The sequence below is a fragment of the Onychomys torridus genome, chromosome 6 (genome assembly GCF_903995425.1).
Source record: "Onychomys torridus chromosome 6, mOncTor1.1, whole genome shotgun sequence".
NCBI lineage: Eukaryota > Metazoa > Chordata > Mammalia > Rodentia > Cricetidae > Onychomys > Onychomys torridus.
This window is the reverse complement of record NC_050448.1, coordinates 15,919,381-15,940,372: the sequence shown is the minus strand read 5'-3', so window position 1 is coordinate 15,940,372 and position 20,992 is coordinate 15,919,381. Positions and strand designations below refer to the sequence as shown.

Sequence of the window (20,992 nt, the reverse complement as noted above, 5' to 3'; positions counted from 1 at the left end):
AATAACACTCTCATAATTAACATTTAAGATGCCATCAGATATTAATATATGTACTAGTTAATTCATTCTGCAATAACTCTATGTGGATGCTGTTCTAGACAATAAAGCCTTTGCTTGTTAGAAATCACAGTAGGTAGATTGTAGCCAACCACAAACCAGTAACAGAAGTAGGTAAGGAGAGATAAGTATGCAGCACACATAGAAGTCTAGGCATGAAAGATCCTGAATTCTGGTATTCTGCTTTTGGATGAGGCTCCTATAGTTTTCCTTTTAAATTAGAGTCTCATTACATAAAATTAACTCTCTCAAACAGTGCCATGCAGGGTTTTTTAGTATACTGACAAAATTGTACGATCCCCACCACTATCAGAATATTTCACCTCCAATAGATTCTTTATCCATTAGTAGACACTCCCTTCTCTTCCCTTCATCCAGCAACCTTTGGCAACCACTCACTTGTTTTCTATGTGTCTGCCTATCCTGGATCTTTTATATAATGTGTGGTCTCTCTTGACTGGCTTCTTTCAGCAATCTTATCAATGTTCAACCATGTTGTGGCATATATCAGACATCAGTATTTCACTTCTTTTAATGACTAAGCAATATTCCATTGTATAGCTGTATCATATTTTATCCATTCATCAGTTGGGCATCTAGGCTTTTCTAAGTTTGGACTATGAGCATCCAATTATTAGATCATATGTGGTCATATCTTTTCCCTTCTCTTTGGTGTACACCACCCAGGTATATATAGCTAGGTTAGGTTATAACTTCATTTTTATCTTTTGAAAAATTGCCAAACTATTCAAAGGCTATGTGATTTATATAATGTGTACAATCTCTAGTTTCTCCATATCACTGGAATAACTCCATATTCTTTTACTAAGTCCCTTTCTGTCATGCTAATATGTTTTCTACTACTGAGCCACACTCTCCATATTTTTTCTTTAAAAGTCAGAGTCTAATTATGTTGTTCCAGTTGCTTTTGAATTTCTGGACTCAAGCTTTTATCTTGTTTCTGCCTTTGCACCACTGGCCCAGGATAAACTGGGACAAGAGGACGGGACGGAGAAGGAGAGGCAAGGATGGGAAGAGGCAAAGAGAAAGAATAGAGACACAGCCATTCAGGAGATGAAACCCAAGGATTTGTGCCTCACTCTAGGCCTCAAACACTCATATTTGCTAAGGGCACAGTTTGAGTGGTACACACAACCAGGAGTCCCTATCAAAATAGGTAAGAAGAGAATTACATGTTACAAGATTAAAAATCAGCTTTTACAACAAGAATAAAGAGCCAACATTTAATGCAAAAGAACTAAGAGCTACAGAATTTTCAGAACTTGGATAATCTATAGCTATCTGTACTTACCAAAGCAAATTCATCTACATGAATTCTGGTTTTTGCTATTTCTCCACCAATACATTTAGGGAGAATTGAAGATTCTGCTCCTTTAGCAAATAAAAGCTTCTCACCTAAAAGGAAAAATAACTAGTTATCAAGCTCTATATTAGGTAAGTAAATATTCGTAAAAGCTTAGATTGGTTACCTGAAGGTGCCTGAACAATTACACTCATTCTCCTACGATCTGAATCAAATTCCAGAATATGAAGCAATTTGTACCTAAAAATTAAGAAAGATAATCTTTAATTTTTAGAGTAATAATGTGAATATCTAGAAAGAATAAAGGATAAAATACAAGTGTAAAGTAAGAAACTAGAACTGCATTCTTATGAGATAGGCTCTAAATTATCAATAATATTACTAGACACAAGGGATATGGCATTAAGTCCTCAACAACTAATAAAAACTTTACAGACCTTGGGTCATTTAATTCCCATGGAAGCTCAGATGAAGTCTACTAAGGAGATTAATACTCAATAAGCTAGTAAGCAGTAGAGAAGGCAGAAGCTCAGCTCTGTCCAGCTGACTGACTCCCCATCATTTTCTGTCCTAGCACATCTTACAATTCAACCTTTAAGCAGTCTTAGGGGTTTGTCAGCAACGATTCTGAACTTGGGGCAGGTGTGAGGGTGGAAGATCAGGACGCAAATGCCTCTTTAGAGAACTGACAGGAAACTTAGGAGGATAACTGAAGTGGGGCTTGAACAATTTTTCAGGAGAGAATTCTATAAGGCTATGTAAGCAATGAATGCCCGTAAGCTGACAACAGGTTCCTTCATGAAGGTAGCTTCAGAATGAGCTTCTTTAGTATGGAAACACATAACAAGGATTAAGGTTCACAGCAATGGGCATGGACTAACTTATTACAGTAGAAAGAGGTTAAGTAGACTGGTGTTCCTAAATGCTTAAGCATAAATTCATAGACAATACAAGGGAACCTGTGCTGAGGTGCAGCTTTATGGCACAGCATTTGCCTAATATTCCTGTGACATTGCTTTTGATCACCAGTATTTCAAAAACAAAAGACTACACAAAGAAGTTTTCTTCATCCAATGACCTATGGAATCTCAACCTCAAGTGTTTAAATTTATAAGGAGACTCAGTAAACAGAAAACTAAAACACAGCATACTGTTGTAATTGTGATGTGATACAATATAATATTGATATCACTCTAGAGAAGAGCAGGTGTTTTATGTATGCAAGGCAAGTATTCTACTATTAAACTATATCCCCAGCCTTTCTTTAAAATTTTGAGATAGGGCCTTACTAAGTTTCCTGGGCCAGCCTCAATTTATGGCTTAGGTAGGTCTTTAACTTGTGACCATCTGGCTGTAGCCTCCATACTACCACAGCTACTTTATTCTTTCTCCTTCTCTCCCTTACTGTCTTTCTCTTTCTTAAACAACTCTAAATGCAATCTAGCATTGCTCATAGGCTATATAAAAACAGACTGGAGGACAGAACTGGCTTATAGGCCATACTTTGCTGATTCCTATCTTATATTTATACTTATTGTGGACTATAACATATTTGAAAGAATTTACCTTTCCAGTCTTCCAAGTACTTTAACCTCCATAGTTTCTTCAGAAATGCCTATAAATATAATACCAGCTCTAGGAATAAGAGGAACAAAGAAATAACAATATTTAAAGGAAGATATTTCCTATTTCACACTATACCTTTATAACTTGGTCTGAATGAAGGTACATTAATTGAAAGTTCAAGGTGTATTTACAGTACTGCCTTTGAATAATATGTCACTATTCTTAAGAATTTGACAGGTCAGACTACATCCAAAACAATGCAAAGTATTTTCACACAAAATTAATACAAGACCATTTTAAAAAACTTAATTTTACATTTGAGAATTTTACAATGACAGCTCTCTAATATTCTAACATTTATTTCAAGAGTATTCTCTGAGGATCAGAAGACTTGGGCTCAATCACCTTGCCGCAGCTTCCACTAGAGCCTTTTCATCTGGGGAAGATGCATAGTATTCCAGCTGCGCAGGTGCTAGGTTGGACTGCCAGGGACCATCGCCAATGCCATCAGTTTGCACATGGCTGATCTGTACAGTGTGGCAAAGACTGACTGCTTTAAAGAAGAGGTCATGTTCTTTGATCTGTAGAAACATAATATTAGCGGTCTAAGCACTTCCCCACACTATATAGGACATAAACCAGACAGAAGACCCTGAGAGCTAAAATGAAAGTGCTAATGCCTGGCTGCCTGAGTGAAAACTACAAAGTTGGGATTTCAATCTCATACTGTTTTAGGAACCTTTGGTATAAGTACATCGCTTTAGAAAGCCTAAACAAACTGCAAGATAGGGAGACCATGTACTTGGGAAGAAGTAAGGTCTTAGAAAGTACAAAATACGTATTTTTTTCTCTTTTTCACTTCAAGGCAGTAACAGCATTTACTAACTAGCAAGCTAAAGCATCGAAGATGCTTAATAATGACAAGCTAAACTGTGCTGTAACTGCAGTCCCAGAATAGTATTTCATGGTGCTAAATCAAGACATCTATTTCAAACACGGACTTCTTGCTTCACTGACAAAAACTTTCTGAGTCCATCTACTGAAGAAAATTAATTCATAGGAGCCCATAATCGCTAACTGGGAAACTGCTTACTGGTTCAGTTTCACTTTCAGGACTGCTTTTAAAGGAAGAAGTGGCCGTGACATGTGCTGAGCTGTTGAGATGAGATAAGCCATCAAGGTAAGACAAGCTTCCTTCTGTGGAATCTGGTGTTGGTCCTTCAGGTACAAGTCTACCGTTGATTTCTTGGTATTTCATACCATTAATTGAACATTCTCGAAACTGCATCTCATTTTCTGTCAGTGTTCCAGTTTTATCTGTAAACACATATTCCACCTAGAGAAACAGAGAACAAAAGAAACCTTTGTGGTCATGGGTCAGTGTTGAACTAGAAAAACTTTCTCCTGTTTTCTAAAGTCTAGTCTATTAACATCGATATATCAAAGCTGAGGTTCTTACAATCTAAGAAGCTATTACTGATGTAAAGAAAATAAAACATTAAAATATTTAAATTTTACATATACATCTTTTGAGACACACTGACTTGCAGAGGTGACTAAGAATAAGGTATAAGAATTTCATGTCTATCTCTTGGACAAGTATATTTAAAATAATATGATTTGACACTTATTAAGGGTAGAAGGGATGCTTACTAACCTAGAAAGTGAACAGGGGCCAAGAGAAACAGTATAAAAACAGGGAAAGGGAACAAAATAATGTGTTAGAGATGAGAAGGAGTCTGTAAAGGACAGGAAGTTAAAATTGAGGACAGGAAACAAATACAGTGAAAAAAATAACTGTTAAAAATAACATGTTTTCAAAGGTATGTAAGACAAAATATTTTATTACTCTTGGAGGCTGATCCAAGGAAATGAACTCTGAAAGGGAAGGATCTATCAGTGAAGTCTTGACAGCGAACTTAGGGTGAGAATCTGATGTACTACTGTAATGATGCTAGAGAAGTCTTCTGAAAAGAGAGGCAGTGGGGCTTCAGAGAACAATTGCTGCTCCAATAAGAATAGCACCCCTGAATGACAGTAATCCTGGCACTGAGGGAGGCAGGGAAGCCTATGGAGCTTGCTGACTGCCAACAAGCTGAAAAATTCAAGCTCCAGGTTCATGGGAAAGCCTTATCTCAAAAGAAACAAAGTGGAAATTGATGGGGAGGACCCTATCTGGCCTCTGGTCTCCATTCATACACACAGAAATGTACTCCCTCATATCTCTCTCTCTCTCTCTCTCTCTCTCTCTCTCTCTCTCTCTCTCTCTCCCCCCCCCCTCTCTCTCTCTCACACACACACACACACACACACACACGTATAGAAAACAAGAATAAAACTAAAACTGAAAAAGTAGAAAGGGAGGCAGCTATCACAAGAAAAGCAAAACTACAGACCAGAATTTCTCATGAATATATATGTACATCCATTTATACTAAGTCCAGAAACATATAAAAAGGATTATATATAATAAGTATATGAGACATCTCAGGAATCCAAATAACCTAATGTGTACAAATTATTAGATTGATATGTGTCCTTTATTCTATTAATAAAACGACCATCTCAACAGATACAGAAAAATCACTTGATAAAAATCCAATACTCTTTATGATTAAAAACACTTAACATACTATGATAAAAGCTTCTTCAAAACTTGGTAATATACTGAGTGATTTCCTCCTATAAGCAGAGATATAAGACAAGGTTGTCTGTTCTCATGTTTTATTCAACACTGTACTGAAATTTCTAGTCAGGAAAAAGAAGCAAGTTATCCTGATTGGGGAAAAAAGAGAGAAAGTTATCTCCATTTGTATATCAAATGACCTTGCATATATATCATCCAAGGGAATTCACTTAAAAAATCTATTAGCACTAATAAATAAAAGTTCAATGAGATTCCAGAATAAAAGATCAATGTACAAAATAAAAGAATTAAAGTGGGAAAATTGTTTTAACCAGAGGTAAGAAACCGTACTTTAAGGTTCATAGTCTTGGGGACAATAAAGGTAATGACAATACTTGAGACACAGTCTACTGTGTAAAATAATTTATTACACAGGGCCCAATATCAGCCTACATATGTAGTCTTTGCTACTGGGAAGGCTGAGACAGGAAAATCATTTGAGGTCAAGGTTTTTTTTTGTTTTTTGTTTTTGTTTGTTTGTTTGTTTTGTTTTGTTTTTTTGAGACATGGTCTCACTATGTAACTCTGGCTGTCCTGGAACTCACTATGGAGAACAGGCTGGCCTCATGGAGATCCACCTGCCTCTGTCTTCCAAGTGCTGGGCTTAAAGGTATGTACCGGATGAGCTCAGAAATTTAAGCACAGCCTGGGCAGCAAGAAGTGGGGCCCTCAAAAAGAAAACAAAAAAAGCCAAACCCAAATTACACATGGGGGTAGGGCAGGCAGATCCTAGATTAACTGACATATTTGAATACACAGAGATGGTAAATAAATTTATGAAGACTTATTTGAGCTAAGCAAGGAAAGAAATAGCAATTAACTCCAGGGGAGATAAAAATGCATAATGAAAATATAGTTATAGTATTATGAAAAACAAATTAGAAAGTAAGAGTTTGAAAACAATATTATGAGTCATCATATAAATATTTATTAGATGTCAAATTATAACAACATCAGAGTAGGCAAAGTGGGCAAGTTTTTGGGTATGTGTACAAAATGATAAAGCGATAGTCCCGTTCTCCACCCCCCCCCACCCCGACTTAAAGATTTACTTTACTTTTTTGACATGATGTGTATGCATGAGTATCTGAGTATGGGTAATGCACGAAACTGCAGGTACTTGTAGAGACCAAAGGCATTAGATCTCATCGAGCTGGAGTTAGAGGTAATTTTGAATTTGAATTCACACCCAATGTGAATGCTAGGAACTGAAGTCCCCTGAAAGTATGTGATCTTGGTCTCTGAGTCATCATCTCTCTAGCCCCAGTAATTGATCTATCTATTGATAATGTCTAAAAATCTTAAACTGTGATAAAATATCATACAGAAATATACTGGTAAATAATGGAAGAAAGACACTAAGACAAAATGGGAGTAAGAACTAGCCAAAGGAAAGTGAAAGGTGTTTTGGTATAAGCTTTATAATATTTTCTCTGATAAAAAGAAAATTTCAGGATCATCTTCACCTGTCCAAGCTCTTCATTCAGGTCAGAAGTATTGACTTGAGCTTTCTGATCTGACTCTTCATGATACAGATCAAGATCCCAGCCAATAAAAAACGATCCAAGAAATTTTTGCATTTCAACTGTTACATATAGAGAAATTGGAATGATGAAATTGTAGAGTACCAAAAAAGCAAGGAAGTCAGAAATAAATCTCAGAATCTAGAAAAAAGAGAGAGAAATGATTATTTGATGATAACATACATAAGAATTATCAGAAGGTTCTTGTCTAAGAAAACTATCAACTATATTCTGAAGTAAACTAATAGCATGAATTGAAATTCATTGATTAAATTGTTTTAACATTGCAATTCCATTTACCTAGATTACTGGTTAAAGTAAAAGTTAAATTCCAATAGCTCAATTTGTTATTTGCCAGAAATTATCTGGCATGATTAAAACACCAAATTATAACCACACTCTGTCCAGTGTTCTAGCCATCCTATGACAACTGTTCAAAGATCATGGGTGACTAAGACATGAGTGTAATCAAGACATATTGGAACACAATTTTAGGAGGAAATTTTAAGAAATAGAAACTGAAGAACACAGATTACATGGACAGACTGCAACAATAGCACAACAAGGCTGCCTTTCAATATGCACTCCATGGAATGCAAATGATACTGGAACATGGTCCTATACTGATCTGCTTTGTTGTTCCTGGGATCAAAATGGTTTCTAATATGTAAATTTTAATTTAAATGGAAATTTAGAGAATGATTATTTGCCAGAATTGTAGGTTAAATCTCTTGATATATCAAGACTGTAAAGACTTCTTGAATTATTCAGACATGAATGAAAATAAATGTATTCTTTAGTTCATTTATAAGGTACACTAAATGAGCTTTAAAGCACTTACCCTGTAATACCGAAGTGGAATGCACATGTATTGACATATACATTTTTGTGATCTCATTATTCAAACCATGCTACTAGAAGCACACAAAAAAGTTTAGTCCCTAAACCAGGGAAAGTATACCACTGCTAACATGCTGAGTGTTCTTCTGCAAAGACATCTTGTCAATGCCAATGTTGTGAAGAGGTCACCATGGTCCTCCCCATCAAAGCATCAACTGTCCCCAAAGAGTTTCCTTAAAGTTGAATTGTGAATAACACATAATACCTTACTACTATTTCTTTGATGTTCTGTTTTTTGGTTATACCAAGGTTCATCCCATTTTTCTTCAGCTTGCCAGGTATATTTCAAGATAGTACTGATGATGGCCTCAGAAATAAGGATTATTAGATAAATTATTAAAAATGTGTTCATTGATCTAAAGCAAGAAAAAGAATATAAGCATATCAATATATCCTGTTCATTTGCTTTGAAATTAGTACTTGTATTAAATACATCAAAATATATAAGATTTTATTATAGCTGTTTTAAAGGACAGTCTATTTTTTGTAATGACCATTAAATAAAACATAATTACCAGCAACCCATTTGAAAGCCTATGAATCATAACAGCACAGCAAGACCTATCCAAAAGTACAATGGTGGCACTTTTATCTTGGGTCTGCCAGTTAACTATATAAGTGGACTTAAGGCCTGCTCAGTAGGAGGTATTCATATCTGGTACTATAAACATGGCCATCTGTATCTAATGATCATGAACCCTAGAGGAGAACCTACTACTACCATTTTTTCAGTATAATGTCCAGCTTCATTCTGAATACCATTCCTTCTATGCACAGAGAAGGTGGCTCTCACCTTTCATCAAAGAAGCTTCTCTTTGCAGCAGATGGAGACCACAATAGAAATCTACAACTGCTTAAAATCAAGTTTATCCTAAATATGTAAATCTTTGCTCTTCCACTCTCCCATGACACAAACTCTCATACGATCAGATTACTGTGTGAATTCATGAGAAGTAAAGGCACAAGGAGGGTCTCTTTTCCTACTAATGTTCATGTATTAGGCATAGTATTATTTGGTACTTCAATTATAGGGCTGCTCACATTTTAAAATATCAAAGTATTTGGTTCAAAAAAATAAAACAAATAACCCATGATCATATAGCTGACTCCAAAATCTCAATAAATAACCTTCAAACATACAAAGAAAGTGAACACAATAATGAGTCTTCATGTGCACCACATAGTGTCAACAACTGTCAATATGCCACCATTTTTATTCCATTCATCCTTTCTTCCATCCCTATTACCCATTTAATTTTTGTTGTTTTGATTTTGTAGTTATTTTATCTTGTAATTTCATGAATAGCTTTTTAAAAAACGTCTTTAAAAGAGTGATGCAGGGATCAAACCTGGAGGCTTATGCTATGCAGCATACTCTACCACTGAGCTACACCCCCAATTCAATGGTGGCATCTTTATGCAGCTGTGGTACAATATCAGAACCAGGAATGTTACAGGGAATTAGACTGGATTAAGCTCCAAATTTACAAAATTTGATCTTACTGGTATGAAATTAACCCCACATACAGATTAACTGCCATTATGAAGAACTATCCCATTATCACTACAAAATCATCTGGTATTCTTAACAATAATGTATGAAATCTGGTTGCTCTCTGCTCCCTCGCCTTTATTAAAAAGATCTCCCTAGGTATTATAAATAATGAGTTGCAAGGTCTAGCTTTTCATGTTCCTCAGAAGAGTGTTGATTTTTGTTCTAGTGGGCACTTAACTTTAAGCACCTAATGTCACTGCAATTGGTCAAAATAAAAATCTCCTTTTCTCAGCATTCTCTGGGTTCTATTGCTTGTTTCTTGCCCAACTTGCACCCATTCAGTTTTATCAGTCATCTAAGAAAATTTGGGCAGCTTTTATGTACAGGTTTTCAAGTCCAGTTGGTTATTTCCTATGCTGTCTTACATATTTTCCCCTAACTTTCTAGGCTCTCTTCTAGTTTTCAGCCTTGTTCTCTGCCATTTCAACCCAGTAGAGAAATAAAATGCTTTCCTGTCTTATGTCTTACTTCTTCTACTTCCCCACTCCTTCCCCCAGTTTGTCTTCAGGACTGGATTCACTGCCAATTCTGACCTGCTTGTGGTCACTTTCTATTGCCAGTAACTCATGGTAGCCTCAAACTCATGACCTTCCTGTCTTTGCCTTCCAAATATTAGGATTACTAGAGCGCCCTCATCATACATGGCCCAACATTACTTGTGTGCTTGGGTATGTGTGCCTGTATGTGGGTTTGCATGTGCCTATGTAGACAGATACGTGTTATGCAGAAGCTCAGGGTTGCACAATAAACCCAGAGTTCACTATGTCTGCTAGAATGGCTGCCTGGCAAGCCCCTGGGATCTTCTGTCTCCACTCAGCCAGTTACAGGTACATGCCGCCACAACCAGTTTTCTAGGTGGGTGATAAGGATCAGAACTCGGGTTCTAATGCTTGTACAGCAAGTATTTTACTCAAAGCTATTGCCTCATACTCTACACTATATTTAGTCATATTTTAGCACTTACTAACAGTCAAATCAACACCATGCAAAATTCTAAGTATATACAAAATCATAAGACATCATTCTTATCTAATATCATTTTGTATATGTAATATGAAGTATCTTTTAAAGGATTTATTTTTAATTTTATGTGCTCATGTGTAACTGCACTGGGTGTATAACTCATGCCCACAGAGATCCCCTAAAGTGAAGTTACAAATGGGTGTGAGCCACCATGTGGGTGCTGGGAACCAAACCTGGGTCCTCTGCAAGAGTAACAGTGCTCTTAACCACTGAGTCATCTCTCTAGCTCCTGAAATATCTATTTTTATATATGTTATACATATACAAGTAAGCTACACATATAATTATGTGAAAAGAGTTTTCCTACTTTTCTACTGCAGATCGTTTCTGTGACTTGCTCTTGTAATTTAACGCCATCTTAGTTTCCATTCCGGTGTACACAGCCACACCTGTAAAATAAAACTGCCATTTTAAATGTACTCACTAGCACAAGAGCTTTACTGAAAAAGCACTGTCTGAGAGTTTGTATAACTTGGCGTTTTCTTGAGTCTTTTCACAGCTTTTTACAGACCTGCTAAGCCTAAAATTTTGTTCTTCTAGACATTGAACCTGCAAGGAGTCCTGTTTCTCAGTTACAAAAGATGTTTGGATGGAAGATATTAACAGTTGAGACTAATGGAAGAAAGGGCAGGAACAACAGACGACCGCTGCATAGGGCACTAATGGTGTTAATAACAGAAAAACAGAAAGAAAAAAAAAAGTTCTGGAAATGATGGATTAGGCTAAAGACCCAGAATGCCTGAATCTAGAGTCTATATGTCATTCCTGAAGTACTGAAAAGTAATATTAATGTCTTTCAGAGTAAATGAAGTAAGCACAAAGAAATGCTACGTGAGATCCTGAGATGAGAGAGAATAGTGGGACTAAAACTGTGGAATGAAACTAATTAGGACAGACCAAACTTCAAAATTCCCTCAAATTCCAAAATAGTAAGATTAAAGAAACAACATAGAACTGACCAATTGTGCCTTTTTAGTAAGCATTTGCCTAGAATTTTAAAATAAAAATCATTCTTTAAATTCAGGGGTCACAATTAAAATGAAAAAATGGCACTAAAACCATGCAATTGGAAAGAAAAAGCAGAATGAAACAATAGAGAAGAGGATGCTGAGGCAAACAATAGACCCAGATAAAAGCATTCAAATACACAAATGCTTCTAAAGCTGCATAATTTCAACCCCCACTTTAAAGTCACAAGAACAAAAAGCATTACCATTGGAAAGTAATATAAGATTCAATGTACCGTGAGAAAATCTAAAAACCCTGGAGGTTTAGTCTGGTTTCTGACGTCAGAACGTTGTAATTTTTAAAAAATGGTGGCAAAATACATGTAACATACAACTTATCACCTAACCATTTAACACGTAAGTTCAGTGGTGATAACACATTCCCCACAATTTTGTGAAGGCATCTTTTCTATCGTTAGAGAATACTTAAAAAAATGCTGGACCCATTAAATATGTATCCCACTTTCTTTGACTTCTTTAATCCCTGGAAATCACTTAGTGCTTCATTACTATGGATATACTCAAGTGAGGTATTTCAAATGAAAGGGAGAATATAATCTGTGGCCCTTGCTGCATGGTCTCTACACGGCAAGAACACTATTACTCTTCCTCTTGAGAAATAAAGTGTATGTTCCCAATAGTACTGGTTCCACATTCAGAGCTCAGTAGGAATTTGTTGGATACATAAATATGTGAATGAATGAGTTCACAGTTGTTAATTCAACTGAAGGATAATTGTAACAGAAGTGAAAAGTGTACTACCACCATGATACTGAAAGCACTGACTTGAACCCATGTTACTTGAAGTATACTAGAATCATTTTCTTAACAATCAGCTTCACAAGTATCCATAAACACAGGAGAAAGAATCTAGCACTATTCAAAGAAGAGATTAACAACAACAAAGTACTATATTAAGACAAACTTTAAAAGAAAATCATCATGTATTACATTGAATAAAGTAATATTATGTAATCAAAGAACCATGAAATGCTATGCTTTCAAAGCTACTTTACAGAGGTTGGGGATGCTGTCCAGTGCTATACAAAGTGCATGCCTGGTGTGTGTTAGACCCTGAGTTCAGTATCCAGAACCTCAGAAGTAAGAGCAAAGCTTCATATAAAGCACCATTACAAAACATACAAACAATTAAAAAAACTTAAGGATGTACAAACCAAAAATTTCTTTTGTATTTTTTAATCTGGCTCCACGAAGCAAGAGACTCTCTGGTCCCAGAGGTCTAAGGGAAAAAGAAACCCAAAAGGCACTAAATATATTAAATTTCCAATTAAATTAAAAGGCATCTTCAGTCAGAAGTACTTAACCTACAGTTACAACAGTTTTCATATAAAATCAAAATCCCAGCTACTATAATATTTCCTATGCTAATAGTGTTAATTACTTTAACAACCAACATTTGCTTTGGCATTTCAGCCATTTTAAGATTAATGGTAGGACTAAAGAGATTGCTCAGCAGTTAAGAGAGCTGGCTGTTTTTGCAAAAGACCTTGGTTTGATTCCCAGCACTGACATGGAAGCTCACAACCATCTGTAACTCCAGTTCCAAGGGCTCCCACATCCACTTCTGACCTCTGTAGACACTATGAACTTAAGTGGTGCTCAGATACACGCTGGCAAAACAGCTATACACAAAAAATAAAAAATTTAAATTGAAGTTTGTGACTTTAAAAGAAAATTATACATTTAAATAAACTCACAAAGCTATCAATGTCAAAAAATTTAAACACAAAATAAAGTTAAAATTTAAGCAGTGATTTAAGAAAACTCAAAGGACAAAATTTAAATTTTGTTAGCAAAATTAACCATCAGTTTTAGAAAGGAAAATAAAGAATTGAAATGCAGTGCAAACATAAAATTATCACTAGAGCTGCACAATATAAGTGCATGAGTTCTGCATAATTAAAATTATATTAGATTATAAAATGTAATGTATAAAATGTTAGTGTTTTATAGGCAAGCTCACAAAACACCAGCTGACTACTTGAACTGCACATTTCTCAGGTACAGACCTTCTTGTCATTTGAATTTCTCTCCATAAAGAAGATATAAAATGACAAGGAATAACTACAAAGGAAATTGTTTTGTTTTGTTTTTAATGAGAGCAAGATGATTAAGAGTTTGTCATGGATAAATTAAAAGAACTTTATTTTGTTGAGAGTCCTTAAGCTTTTCTAAAACATACAAAAACTATTTATTCAAAGCAAACAAAACCTGAATCATTTATGAAAATATCAGCAAACCCAAATACCGTGGGGAAAACATTTCCCTGAACCAGGAAGGCCAAGCATTTGGGACATGTTTATCAACTCTGTTTACTACAGAGCCCTTTTTGGTGAGTACTCATATCTGCTATCCCAGAACTGGTGTGGCAGCTAACTACTCAGCAGCTACAAAATACCTGTTGGACTGAAAATATTTTCATCACTAAAAGAAACCACGTGCCCATTCAACATTCACTTCCTATTCTTTTCTACTCCCTAGCATGGTATTAGTTCTAACAATGAAAATAAATGATGCCAGGACAGCTTCCAAATAAAAGACAATTCAACAGTTAACTGCAGCTGTTTCAGTAAAGAACACTGTTTCTTTCAGCCATATAAGAGTGGGTGTTCCAAATTGCTACATTCCTTTACCAGACACAATACTTTAGAACACAATTCAGACGGTGTATCCACAAAATTTTCATATTTCCATACAGAAATAAAAATAAAACAGTCACAGTTATTCATCTGGGATCAGAAGGTGCTTCTATGATAATGTTCATTAAAACATGAATCAGTGCTGATACTTGACATTTTTATGGCATATTTTGAAGATCTAACTTTAAAATGCTCAACTCTTTCTGCTCCTGACTTATTTCATGTAGCCAATACACAATGAATGTGTCCCTAGAAAAAGAGTTGGCAAAGTCAGATTTTAACAGCTGATTCTAAGATTGATTTTAAATTAAGCCTTCAGGTCATAAGTAAAAATGTAATCTCATCCTATTAACAAATCTTTAAACTGACTCAAAGCCTCTTAGTTAGATGCCAAATTATGTTGGAAAAACATATCAAAACAATCAACCAGCCAAAAAACCAAACAGAAGAATGAGTACAACACTTCAGAATTGGTCACTAAATAGTTTAGCTTGTACTCAGTAACTGTGAAATAAAGCCAACCATGGGGATTCACGCTTGCTAAACGTTATGTAAAACACATATCTTTTTAAAAACTTTTTTTGTAGTAGGAGGACTGAATGAACCCTGGACTTCAGACATGGTACACTTGCTGGACCACAAACTGAACCCCACCTCACTTGCCTTTGAGGGTTATGACTTAAAAAGCATCTGAATAAAATCAGCAGTGTTTCATTTAAAAGTTTCTATCAAGGACTAACAAAAATACAAATATATAAGCCCAAGTAATTACTTTTATGTCATTACATGGAGTATTTCATCTTGACTTGTTGCTGCTAAAACCTACTAGCTGATGGCATGTTTTATGGTTCCCATGATAAGCTGTTTATTTACTTAATCCCCTTTGACTCTTAGTCCCTCTACCAGTTTCCAATTACAATAATTAGATAATGCGATTTATTCTTACCTTACAATTTCTTCCATTTGTTGAGTTATTATCATTCGTCCCATAAATCTGTAGAAGAATGTATCATATCACAAAGAAAGATAACTTATGAAATCAATGGGTAGAATACATTTAGCACTATTAGCCAAATGAAATAAAATCCCTGTGTGTGCATGCTTGTGCAGATTTGTGTTCAGGAGTGCAGCAGATGTCCTCTGGCACTCTAGCACTCTGTCTTATTTCTAAGGCAGGGTTCTTCTTGAGACCTGAAGCTTCCAGTTTTTTAAGCAGGCTACCAGCAACCTTCTATTCTCCTGTCTCTGTCCCCGACAGTACTGGGGTTACAGGCACAAGAGGCTTGTTGCTTGTACTAGGACACAAATTGAAGTGTGTTGCAAGCCATCACTGAGCCATCTCTCCAGCCCCTAATCAGCCTTTGATAAAAATTTTGTTGTTATTGTTTTGGTGCTGGGAACAAAAGCTAGGTCTTATAGATGCCAGGAAAGCACAAACTGACTGAGCCACAGCTTCAGTACATCTTCTATATATACAAATCACCCAGTATTAGTGCTACAAAGTACTTTTTAAAGCTAGACCTTAAATTTTCAAAATTGATTTGTCATCTCTATTCTAGTTATGATTGAAGTAACAAATGAAATCTTTTCAAATTGTCCATGTAAATGTCACATCTCACTATTATTATTAATCTACTTATCATAACTTATAAATTAATACAGAAAAATGCATAGATGACTTAGCCAATAACAAATGTTTATATATTTTACCACAATTTACTAAATACAGTTCCCTGTGACCTACAGATCACTGAAACTAGAACAAATATTTATTTTATTCATTCAACAAATATTCAATGAGCAGTTACTATGTAGTAGAGGTAAAGTAGCAAGCTTGAGCCTGTAGTAAAATTCTGAGCTTCTTTAACTTTATAATGTTTGGTGCCTAAAATCTAGGGTGAATGACATCTTCCCATAATGGACTTCCATGGTCTAGATTTTCAGCTCCAGTTTCCACAACTGAAAATAGCATAAAGTATACAGTTGATTAAAGAGAACAACTACCTTACAGTCAAAAGCAAATTCTGGACAAAGCTTCAAGTTAATAATTAGGTAAAGAGATTTCTAAAAAAAATTTATTATTTTTGTGTTTTATATATATGAGTGTTTTGCCTGCACGTATGTCTACATACCACATGCATGCATGCTTGATGCCCATGGAGTAGATAAATTTCAGCATTCCCTTCTGAATGTCCCTTACTTTCCTTCCCATTTCAGGCCCAAATCTTTTATCTGATGAAGAATTTGACTTCATATTTCTTTCTGATTTCTCATTTTTACTTCCATCAGGTCTTTATATCAGGGACTGTTGTTTTATTCTCCTTGTTCCAGAGAAGTTTATGTATCCTGACTCCAGCCTAGACTTTAAATTTGGATCCAGTTCAGCTGGTGTTTCCCTGAACACCTTTAAGAAATGATATCTGATCCAGTTTTTTTGTTTTTGTTACCAAGCTAAGTCCAGAAAGGACTTTGCTTTCTTTTTCCTTATGCTATTAACCTTTATTCTGGCACTCCAGTATGTATTCAGGCCAGTTCTACGTTGCACCAGCCCTTCTTGCAGTCTTTTATCCTGTCTTCAAATCTTCTTTTCCCCGAAGTATAAACAACTGTATCATTCTTACTTTCTGATCAGAAATATGAGTTATACACTAGCACACACATACATATTTTACAAACCGATTCAGATGAAATAAGCTGGCAAAGAGGAAGTAACAGCTTTGTTGATTAGGATTTTATCATATGGAACAAGCTAGAGTCATCTGGGAAAAGAGAACCTCAACTGAGAAAAATGCCTCTATCTGGCTGGCCTAAGGCAAATCTATGGGGCATTTTCTAGATTACAAATTCATGTGGGAGGGCCAAGGCCACTTCGGGCAGGTGGTACTTGTCTGAATAAAAAAGCAAACTGGGAAAGTCATGGGGAGCAAGCCAGTAAACAATGTTCTTCATGGTCTCTGCTACAATTTCTGCCTCCAGTTTCCTGCTCTGACTTCCCTTTGTGATGGACTGTAACTGTAAGATGATATAAACACTTTCCTCTCCAAGTTGCTTTTGGTTATGGTGTTTATCAGAGCAACAAAGAAATAAACTGAGGCAACAATCATTAGGAATCTCACTATTTAATACTGTTAATGTTTGGGAGTATATATGCATTCTAGGCTTTACATATACACATTTGAGCCCTTATCTTAAAACAAAAAACAGGGTCATGACATAAGTGTTGTTGGTAACATTTTCCTCTCAATATGTCCTATCTAAAGTATTTACTGGGCTGAGAAGATGGCTTAGTCAGTAGAGTTTGCTATCAAGCATGAGAATCAAGCTTGATTCTTAGTACCTAAATAAAAGTTGGGTGCAGCAGTGCACACCTCTAACTAAGCCCAATGCTGATGAGACAGGGATAGGCAGAACCTGGAAGCTCATTGGCCAGCCAGCCAGCCTTGCCCAATCTATGAACTCCAGGTTAGTAAGAGATTCTGTCTCAAGAAATCAGGTGGAAAATGATAGAGAAAGACATTGCACATTGATTTTTGGTCTGTATAGGCATGCACACACAGGTGCACACATCGACATGAACATATACATAAGCACTTTCTCTCTCACACACACACAATCTAATATAAAAAATTTAATTAGTATCTTTTGCTTAGAATTTTTTTTCCCAAGACAGGGTTTCTCTGTGTAGTTTTGTGCCTTTCCTGAGCAGTAGGGTATAGCTCAGAGGCAGAGCATCTGGTTTTGGTCATTGCTTAGAATTTTATCAAATTCTGATCTCTGTTTCTCACTTTAGCTGAAGGTCTTAGAAATATTACCAAATCAGGTAAGAGTTTCATTTTAAGGGCCAACAAGATGTCTCATGAGTAAAGGCACTTGCTGCCAAGTTTGATAACCTGAGTTCCCCAAGATTCACATGATAGAAGGAGAAAACAGACCCCTGAAAGTAATCCTCTAACCTCCATATAGACACAGTGGCATGCACATGCCTAAACACATATGCACATGCACACAAAATAAATAAACTTAATAAGTTTAATAAAAATTTTATTTTTATTAAATAAAAATTTAATAAAATTCTATTAGAATTTTACTTCTAATAGAAGCTATAAATGAAGATGAACTCACCAAATAATACACCATACCTGTATAAGTCTGCTTCTGGCTGCTGGCATTCTATCACAGCTATGAGACTATCCAAGTTGGCAACTGTTTGTAATACTGCTGTTTCTGGAACTGACACATGTGTCTGAAAAAAAAAAATTGAAAAGGGATTAATGTGTACCTAGATATGACCTCAGATCTCAACTGCTTCGATGTCTTCTAGATGAAATTATGGCACACTAGACTACAGATCACTCTGCTAAGACAGCAAAGGCGAGACAATTAGAAATAGGCAGGACAGACGAATCGCTGCATTTACCTGTCTATGGAGTCCATTAGCAATCACAACTGTCTAAAGATTCATTACATCCTATTTAGTAGGAGAAATGTGGATTTTCACCCCTTATTACACTCTGAAAATTGGGCAAATTTATACTACTTGTTTCTTGACTAAGAATACATCAAGTGGACAAGGTGGTCATATCTATAATCATAGCATTTGGGATTTAGTATTTAGTATTGTCAGAAGTTTGAGGCCAGCCTGGGTTTAAAAAAAAAGGAAAAACAAGCATCAAAATTTTTAAAAGATTTTGTTTCCTAAAACATTTTCCATTTCCACTTTCAACACGAACAAAGGCCGGGTGAGATGCCCTTAAACACATAATAACACTTTTTTACTTTATAATTTTTAAAATTTTAAAACTTACTTGCATACATGTGTATGCATGTCCGTGTGTCCATCTGTACAGATGAGTATGCAGATGTCAGATGTGCATGTGTGTATGGAGCCCAGAGTTGATGTGGGAGTCTTCTTCAATCTCTCCCCCTTCCTTACTGAGATGGGGTCTCTCACTGAATATAAAGCTTACCATTTTGGTCAGACTGGCTATCCAGCTCCAGGGATCTCTATCTAAACTCCCTAGTGCTGGATTACAAGCAGTTGCTGTTGTGCCTGGCTTTTTATTGAGGAGATGCAAGGATCCAAACTCAGATGCTGATATTGTGTAACAAGTACTCTACCAACACAGCCATTGTCTCAATCCAAGAACTTCTGTAATTTTTTAAAAAAAGTTTTAGTAACTTAAAAAAAAGTAAAAAAACAAAACCCACTTCATCAGGACAAACTTAATCACTTCACCAATAGGAAAAATTATAATCATGAAGCGTTATATTCACTCAGAGTAATATCAAGACATATACATGATCAAACCTTCAGGTTCGTCTCTCCATCCAAACTAGCTGTTGTAACATGACATGAACCATCAAGGCGATCTGAGGACAGAAGCACCAAATCTGCAGGGAAAATTTCATCTTTGGCTACACGGACAATGTCACCCACCTAGAAGAAATTAGGAGAAAAGTGATTAGACATATTGTGAAGGGCAAGGATTTGTTTTCATTCTCTTCTAGATAGGTGGTTTATCACAATATTTTACTTTGTATGTATGTTTTACAATGTAGATGAACTCAGGAGCTCGAGCATGGGAAGCAAGTACTCTTGCCACTGAGCCACTGAGCCAGACACACACACACACACACACACACACACACACACACACACACACACACACACACACACAGGATTTTATAATATATAAAAAAATACAGAGAAAATTAAGACTAAAACCATAACACCAAAATACAATTTTATGTAACTTTCCATATACATACCCGAATATTTTTTGATCTAGTTTTTACAAGGCCACCACTTCTAACAACATAAACAGGAGCTCCATTTACTTCATTATCTGAGTTATGACGTAACCAGTCTTCATATCCCTATAAGTAAAGAAGAAAAAATTAACCTATCAGAATACTTTTTAAGATACTTTATCACATGAGAAAACAAATACACGCACGCACGCACGCACGCACGCACGCACGCACGCACATATACTTACTTCCCTGGAACATTCACCAGAATTCTATTAGGCTACTTAGATGCCTACAAAAAACTAACAATTCTGACATTCATTCTTCCCAGAAACATTATCTCTATTTCCATTACATACATGCTCCTGGTATTCTGAGCTCCTGACCTTTCCTTGTTTTCTTGCGAAGGTTTCTTCTGTCACCTTTTTGAGTCCTTTCCACATCACTCTTAGTAGCAAAATTATTCTATTCATTTCTATGTATTCATATAATATAAAATATACTGGTAATTCTAAAATAGCTTTTCTCCAACTCATATCTCTTCTGCATTCCAAAAGTGAATATTTAACTGCATTATTAATATCTCTACCTGAGATCTCATAAATATTGTTTTTGATACTCTAACATACATACATACATACATACATACCTTAGTACATATATATTCTAGTCATTTTCACTCTCACCCCTAGAAACCTTCCTCTCAACAAGCCCATTCCTCCTGTGATTTTTTTTTTGTGTGTGACCCACTCAGTTTAGTTTTGGTTGCTGGCATGGGCATGAGTGTGTGTGTGTGTGTGTGGGGGGGGTGGTATAAACATTTGTCCATAATGTCACCTTCACCTCTCATCAAGGGAACTTCTCTTAACAACAGAGACCACTACAGACAACCAAAATCAGATCTATAAAATCCCAACAGATCTACAAAACACCCACACAC

The 20,992-nt window shown here is 35.9% G+C and overlaps 1 protein-coding gene across 4 annotated transcripts in view; it reads right to left on the bottom strand.

The window, feature by feature from the left end:
* The window catches only part of Atp11b (ATPase phospholipid transporting 11B (putative)), a 95,353-nt gene that overhangs the window by 41,225 nt on the left and 33,136 nt on the right, over positions 1 to 20,992 (bottom strand). For all 4 annotated transcript variants that reach the window (XM_036189600.1, XM_036189601.1, XM_036189603.1 and 1 more), the window contains exons 5-17: positions 20,071 to 20,178; positions 19,610 to 19,738; positions 18,441 to 18,544; positions 15,248 to 15,295; positions 12,817 to 12,881; positions 10,942 to 11,023; positions 8,262 to 8,412; positions 7,100 to 7,297; positions 4,041 to 4,283; positions 3,353 to 3,528; positions 2,948 to 3,016; positions 1,548 to 1,621; positions 1,370 to 1,473 (exon numbers count right to left, since the gene is read on the bottom strand). In XM_036189600.1, coding sequence (XP_036045493.1) covers positions 1,370 to 1,473; positions 1,548 to 1,621; positions 2,948 to 3,016; positions 3,353 to 3,528; positions 4,041 to 4,283; positions 7,100 to 7,297; positions 8,262 to 8,412; positions 10,942 to 11,023; positions 12,817 to 12,881; positions 15,248 to 15,295; positions 18,441 to 18,544; positions 19,610 to 19,738; positions 20,071 to 20,178 — 1,551 coding nt within the window. The remainder of the gene's footprint in view (positions 1 to 1,369; positions 1,474 to 1,547; positions 1,622 to 2,947; positions 3,017 to 3,352; positions 3,529 to 4,040; positions 4,284 to 7,099; positions 7,298 to 8,261; positions 8,413 to 10,941; positions 11,024 to 12,816; positions 12,882 to 15,247; positions 15,296 to 18,440; positions 18,545 to 19,609; positions 19,739 to 20,070; positions 20,179 to 20,992) is intronic.